The sequence below is a fragment of the Aplysia californica genome, unplaced genomic scaffold (genome assembly GCF_000002075.1).
Source record: "Aplysia californica isolate F4 #8 unplaced genomic scaffold, AplCal3.0 scaffold00452, whole genome shotgun sequence".
Lineage (NCBI taxonomy): Eukaryota > Metazoa > Mollusca > Gastropoda > Aplysiida > Aplysiidae > Aplysia > Aplysia californica.
In genome coordinates, this window is record NW_004797722.1 from 301,755 (window position 1) to 309,720 (window position 7,966).

General features: G+C 37.1%; 1 protein-coding gene across 2 annotated transcripts in view; it reads right to left on the reverse strand.

Moving 5' to 3' along the window:
- Window positions 1-4,414: 4,414 nt before the first annotated feature.
- LOC101858656 (N-glycosidase Npun_R5314) overlaps window positions 4,415-7,966 on the reverse strand; it is a 6,747-nt gene continuing 3,195 nt past the window's right edge. For both annotated transcript variants that reach the window (XM_035971525.1, XM_005105104.3), the window contains exon 3: window positions 4,415-5,089. In XM_035971525.1, the coding sequence (XP_035827418.1) occupies window positions 4,877-5,089 (213 nt within the window). In that variant the 3' untranslated portion in view covers window positions 4,415-4,876. The remainder of the gene's footprint in view (window positions 5,090-7,966) is intronic.

Sequence of the window (7,966 nt, forward strand, 5' to 3'; positions counted from 1 at the left end):
CTTTGTTGGAGAAAAGAAATATTGTTTAAAGGTTACAGGGATGGATATTAGATTTTTAAGATAAAAGGAAAGGGAAAAAAACCCCAAACCAATTATTTCATGACTTTCCTTACAAGATCTTTTTCAAAAAATTGGTGCATTGTGTATTTGTAGGTGGTTTTCATTAAGTTATTGATAAAAGCCATTTCCGTTTTCGAAAATAAGTTTAATCTATGTGAACAGTATGTTAAACAAATTCCTTTTGAATTAATTATATATCTGTTCCAAATTACAACATTCCAGTACAAATTTTCTAGGAGATATTTAGAAAAAAATTTGTACAGTTAAAAAAAAAAATCACCCTGTATACTTGTAACAAGGTAGCCTGTAAATCTGTGAGCAATGTATTATATTGAGTTTATGATTGCTTTTGTTTGAGTTTGAGTAATGAGAAGCCCACCAATGGTGATGGTCACTTTGTATGGGGAGAGGCAAGACAGGCTGACAGAAACAATAGGGGGGGGGGGAACGCAGGACTACTGATGTTGTTTGAGAAACATTTGCTTTGATAGCAATCTGGTCTGTTATTGTACATCACATTTCTAACAGTTCATGAATTTGAGAACAAATTAAGCAGAAAAAAATATTTTCTTGATGAATACATCAATTAGATCTCTAAGTAGCTAAATGAGGTGTGACATTCGTCTAGTTGACAGGACTGAGGGGAGACTGACCACGGGTCCGACTCATTTTTAAAAACTAAGGTCGTTTGAAGAACTTTCTATCTCCCAAGCTTAGCTCTGGAGATTGTCATTAATTTGGGTTCCTTCCACAGAATTCTACACTTAGTGTAGAATTCTGTGGTTCCTTCCCACAATAACACTATTGAAGTTAAAAAGGGGGTAAAAATCAAATAAAAACACTTCATCAGAAATAAATTCTGAAATCAATAATTAATAAGTGACTAACCAAAATGCCATAGAAGAATATTGTGAGGCATCATGGTGAACCCAGGCCTTGTCAAAATAATTAAAACAAAGAAATCGGAATTTTCATGGCCCGGGCAATTTTTTTCTAATTTTCTCTTTTTGGCTCAACACCTTTTATATATTTTCTATCCATTTAAAAACATTTTTGTGTGGATTTTACTGAAAAAACATGGATTTAAGGCACAAATAATGTACATTTTCAGTTTCCAAGGACTCTCAAACTATGGAAGTTACCAAACTTTGGCAGCCATTTTCTCACTAATTTTACATCTGAAACCAGGCGACCCAGGTCTCTTTTAATCCCAAATATTTCGACTTCTATTCAAGATCATAGATTGTTATTTTTTTTTACCAAAAGGAAGGCAAATGAATATTTATAGGCTTTTAGATGATACCAAGAACTCCATATGCCCCAAAATTGACGAGTGCCAGATTCCACCACGTCGTGACATATTTCAGACAGTATTGATTCTTTGGGGTAATAATAGGAAGGGGCAAAAGAGTTCCATGCTGCTAGTCAAAGTGGATTCATTTGCCTTGGCACCAGCCATTGACAAAGAATAGACGCCATGGAGGACATTTAAAGGTACATTAGCTCATGACATACCGGTACACAGGAGGTGGGACTCTGGTTGCTGATCAAATTACACTGGAAGGCCTATAAATAAGCTGCTAAATCTAATCATGAACAAGCACAAGAACAAATAATTCACAAGGTCTGATTTATTTTCAACATAAAATATCATTTATACGCATTATAAGAACATATATTATATCATAAGAATGAAATTTCAGCAGACTTTCACAACATGTCTTTCTGAAAATTCGATGAGGTGGTTTGACATTATCTCAGCAGAAATGAGAAAATAAAAATAGCTTCACAAAGGACTAGGAAGAGCATAATATAAAAATAGAAAGAAAGATTCATTTTCAGCCATTCACTCACTTACTCGCTAAATCAACATGTCCCTGAGAAAAAAGACTTTACCAAAGGGTGTTCAAATACATTATTTGTTTGAGCACCTCTTGAGCATGAAAACATTGAAACAAGCAAAAGAGTATTATGTGAATTCAATGAGACACAAAAATTATACATTAAGCATAAACGCGGTTTTCTGTGAATAACAACTATGAGATCACCATGGACACCCAGTTCTTGGCAGCATTTTCTTTCAAACCAGCTTTCACAACACTTGCACTGAAGTATGTTTCTAAAGAAACCTGTCCAACTTCCCTTGAATCTTATCAGTGTTTTCCAAATGTTCGCTAAATGGGCGTAAACACATTCTTTGTTCCATTCCAGGGAATATGTTTGTAGAGCTAGAATTATTCTAATCTCAAAGACGGTGTGCTTTTGTATAACACAGGTACCAGCAATAGGAAAATGGCTCCTTAGGTAATAAGGCTTGTCAGATAAACAAAATTTTTTGGTCAGATTCAAGATCAGACGAAAAATGAAAAAAAAAAATTGAGCTTTTTTATTTTACTCCCTTCTTATTCAAGGCTAGATTCACGTAAAGTAACCATATCTCAAAGGATGGCTGAAATGTGACTGAAGGTAAATACAAGACAAAAGAGCATCAATTCCAGAGATGCACTCCAAAGCTCTCTTTAGAGATAATAGTTACATTTTCCAAAAAGAAAAAAACAGCCCCATAAAACAAACTAAAAAAAAATATGATGACAGAATAAATCTAAGTGAAAGATAACACAGCAACAGAAACCCCCCAAAACAATTTACCACACCGGTGAGCTTACACATAGCAAATGATACAGATTCATGAGAAGGACATTTTACCACCAATACAAGTTCCAGCCAAATGATGCGTTATAAATAGGTCGATGGCATCCCTACAGGAGCAGCAATTCCTCAAAAAGAGGAATAGTACAACATGCACACTGACGTTCAAATCGATGGCTGAACGAAGACTCTTAACAAATGCCATACTTTGATCATACACTTACACCCAGCCATTGAAATTCACATCTAATAATATTATTTCATGCATCTTCTCTGACTTCTTTCTCCTTCTTAATCTTATTTACTGATTCTGACTACAAGATCACATACTCTGTTTTAAGGAAAACCTCCAGCGTCTGTGGTGTAGCGATTAGGTGCTTCTTTGTCACAAGCAGAAGACACCCAGTTTGATTCCCATGAGGGGAACATTTTTATAGAGTATTTCTGCTGGGACATCGTATCCTCTCAGCTCATGCTGGCCTAGGCAAAGTCAATGCCTGTCTTCTAAATAATCTTAATTGTGTCAATGAGGGTGTAAAACAGACATAAAAAACCAACAACAACCCAAAACACCCCCCCCCCCCCCCCCGGCTAAAAAAACAAACAGATCAAGCACTCCGCTTAAAAACAAAGATGCCTGAACAAAGGGTACTACCTCATACAAAAGCAAAACATTTAATGGAATAATTAGAATATAAAAATATCTGAGGTGATTATACTCTAAAAAGTTGAGAATGTTTGGTAATATCACAGCTACTGGGTCGGTCAGAGTGCTATCACAAACGTAAGGTATGTAAAGCCTATTTTTGAGTAGATTGTTGATGCAAAAAATCTCACTAGTGCCTTTCCTAGTCACATTTATAAGGTTTTCCTTCTGTTCCTAGGTTCCCCTGCTTAAGTAAAGGGACAACAAAGTTTAACGTATAGCCTAAATGCTTTTTCTACTGGAATGTAGGATCCAATGCAACTCAGGCACCCATATATGCTACTTTTCTGAGCTTACATGACTAAACTCATAATTGTGCCAGGATGCGATGGAATCAGGTACCAGACAGTTTATGGGCATGCGGAGTTATCGGTATCATCTTAAAGCTTGTCCATTTATCTTGCTTTCGATGAAAAAAATACTTATTTATCTTGAACAGAAGTAAAAACATTTACAACTGAAGGAGGTGGGGGTCGCCTGGTATCAGAGGAAAAATTAGCAAAAAAATGGCCGCCCGAGTTTGGTGACTTCCATAGCTTGAGAGTTCTTGGAAACCGAACATTTTCATTTTTTTGGCCTCCAATTAACGTTTTTCAGTAACATCCAAAATTGTCAGAAAAGTGCTGGTTTCTTCGATTTCATTATTTTGACAAGCACCAGATTTCACCAAGGTGCTTCACAATTGTTTGTACATAAAACGGATTCTTAAAGTCTAGGCGAAGATACATTTACACAATTAGCCTGGGCAAGTAGCCTTGGCACGTCTTCTCTTTCGCTTTTGACAGCAATGATAACTTTGCACACTAGACCTCTGTTCTCTTGTCTAAAAAGACTAGGTCTTTCCTCCACTGAGTGCACCAGCATGAGCCCTACAATAGGGGAGCACAGTACTTCAAAACTAATAGACTCTGGAGAACAATATGTCCGGCTATTGCAATATGTAAGCTGTGATAATCAAAGCATAAAAACATTTATAAACATTTTATAACGCAAATTTGCTGCTTTTTGGAAAAAGAAACCCATCTTTTGCATTGCCTTATTATTTCTTTTCCACACATCTAAAAACTCAACATGCCTATGAACACAAGAAGAGTTCATTACACTTTAAATAGGTGCAACTTTTCATTATAACATTTGAGTACCGTACGTTAAAAAAAAGCTGTACAGAGTGCAGCTGATAGTCAGTGACACTAAGTCACTAAGGGTCATCTTGCAGAAGAAAAGTGTACGGTAACAAAATAAAATCTGGAAATTTGTCTGTACCTTCTTTTACAATTTCCCTAATCTCTATGAATCCTTATAAATCAACATTATATTTTTTTTGAGTAAAACAAATCTGGTCATCTAACAAAAGCTCTTGAAACCATTATTATAGTTTAGCTAATGCTGTAATGTACAGTTACTGAATCCCAAAAACCCTCTCTCATAGTAAATGTGACTTCAAACAGAAAGAAAGTGTTATTATAACATTCCTTCTTCCCTCATCAGTTCGTCTCTGACTTCAGTGAGAGCATATCCCAAAAGATTACGGCCTCTCCAGGTTGACTTGTCCCATGCTTGTGGATTACTCTCAGCCAAGCCAATACCCCACTTGTTGTCTGAGGGACTTGCCTCAACCAAAATCTTTCCTCTGGTCGCAAAAAGCGCTTGTTTCAGGTCTTTATGTTGTGAGAACTGAAAAATGAGAAAGACCAAAAAAGAATTTGAAGACAGGATATAGTGTTTGCCATTCAGTGGAAACCAAACATAACAGGCCCGGTAATAACAGGGATCCGGTAATTTTTTTAATCCCCGTTTTTTCCTACTCTTTGTCTATATTAAGTTATAATCGGCAATAACAGGGCCTCATCGGAGCCAAATCGGTTATAGCAGGGACAAAGGCTCGTTAACAATGAGTAAAAAGTAAGAGAGAGAGAAAGAGAGAGAAACGCAGTGATGGAGCAAGCCCACACAAGCCACTCCACTGCAAGCACACGCAGCGGGTGAAGCAAGAGAGGGCTGCGGTATGCTGCAGACATCGATCTAGCCCTGAGTCAAGCTACACTCACGTGTAATGTGCTATGCGCAGGCCTGCCACAAGGCCACAAGAGAGGGGCATATGCCTGAAGACAACTGGTTCCCACTTGTGTCTCTCATTGAAAAAAAAATACAATAAAACAAAGCAAAACGAAAAAAAAGGAAACAAATTAAAAAAAACAAACCCTTACATGCAATAATTATTACCTTGTCCAAAACCCTTGTTCGTGGGTACTTGTGGCAAGGGAAATTACCTTGCGTCAAGGGAAATTACCCATGAATAAATACAGCTGGATTAGTCCACAAATACTTACTTTCCTTGCGTTTCAGATTTAACAGGGATCTGATATAACAGGACTTTTTCTTACGTCCTACCATTCCTGTTACATCAGGTTTCCACTGTACAGGCCTATGTTTGCTACACTGGTTCAAAAGTAATAGCATGAATAATCTGTTGCAATGTTCTCAAATGGGGAAATTTACAATAAATCATGTATTCAACTACAGAGGAGTATGCTTGAACTGAACAATAATAATCCAACAACTGCCATAAACTGAAAGAAATTTAAACCCTCAATGTTTTATTCTTCTATCTGAAGAATCCTTCTAAATTGAAAACTCGTCTAAACCTAAGAAGATCCGAAGGTCCTGCAGATTTCGGTTTAAGCAGCTTCCACAGTTTTTAAATTCATTTACATATTAATGCCCTTCTTATGAAAGCTATTATATCTGAAAGCTAAACTAGCCTAACTTTTACTATACAGTGGTCTCCACCTAAGATCCCGGTGCTCAGGAGCAAGAAAAATGTGGGATCTTATGTGAACCGGGATCTTAGCTGAAAGACTAGGGGGAAGAATCCATAGTAACTCATGGTCAGGTCCAAAATCTGTACAATGATCTCCTCTTACTTTAAAATGAACTGAAGTGACTCCTGGGCACACAAACTTCTTTTCAGAAGTAAGTTTTTCCGTTTTTCTGTGTATTTTTTTTTTCTTTGGGGAAGGGGGTGGTGGGGCTTTAAAAAAAAACTGTGTCAGGTGGGAACCAGCAGGTTCCAGGCAATGTCCCCACCAAAATTTTATTGCTTCCCATCTCTGACAGAGTTCCCCGCTCATGTAATGATAATGCATCATAAATCGTTGTGTTGTGACCACACTGTCAACACTAATTCTTTTTTAAAATGAAAGGCAGGTTCACTGCCAACTGATGACCACATTACGCAAAGGCGATCGGACAGTCCAAGAGTATGGGTGCCAGTCTGTCTAGGAAGTTCGAGCGCAAAACTCAAAGACGAGAGAGATGGTCTGGAAAACGTAAGTGTCCATGAGTTCACAGTTTGATGGAATGTGACGGGCCGTATAATGATGGCATATATTTGCTACTTGGTTGATCAGCTGAGCGCACCCAGGTTTATTCTTTTTTTTTCTTAAAAAGAAAGAAAAAAACCCAAACTAAATCATGACCTGAAAAGCCGGATTTTAGCCGAATGTAGTTCCTTCAGTGCGGGTCAGAGTCGGACCTTAGAGGTGACTTTTATATAATATAGAAAAAATTATGTTTTTCCTGCGCTCATATGACCTTAGCAGTTGCGAGCGCCGTAAAACCCTATACTACATACTACTATACTACATATGTTTTTCCAAAACAGCGGGATCTTAGACGAACCGGGACCATAAGCAGCGGGATCTTAGGCAGAGACAGTACATTCCATGGACAGAATGTGCTGGGAATTTGGATATAACTGATGACTGAATTTAGCTCTTAGAAAATTGGTCTCGTTCAAATTTTGTTTCCATGCAATATTTCATCACATGCTATACCTTCAGAACTCAAAGCCGAAACAGACATGAAAAACAAAGCTAAGAAAATTCTGCTCTTCAAAGTAAGATTTTCATAATGTACAACTAAAGGTGGAATTTTATTGAAAAAAAAAGAGACAGCAGAAAATTTTAAACAAAATTCAAGGCAACTCCAAAGAGGCCGTCCATATCCATCGATGTCGTCCAATTACACTTCATAAACGCACACACACACAAACTGCGTACACACCCACCATCCTCCCTTGAACAATACCCCGAGTGCAGTGCAAAATAAAACATTAGTCTATATTATACTTACTTTATGCCGGTTTCCAGTCTTTACAACTTCGAAACACCTTTTCTCCCACACATCATCATCATAATTCTTGACTTTTCGCCCAAGGCTTTTCATCTGTGGTGGCTTGATACTTTTCAAAATCTGTGTAGCAATTTCATGGTCTCCAAAGCACACTAAAATACCAGAAAAATGCACTAGCTTTTATTTCAAACTTAGCTATTTTTTTTCTCTCTAAATATTGATAAAAAAGGAGGTGAATTCAGCCAGAATTAAGTGGACACATATATATTTTAAAAAATCACAACTGAAAAATGTGTCTGTCTACTATTATAATATTGTAGTGTCAATTGACACAGAGTGAAAGTAGAACTCATCTGAGCTGGAAAATATGTTTTCTATCAAAATTTTGTGTTTTTTTTAGCCTGTTTTCCTTCAGCA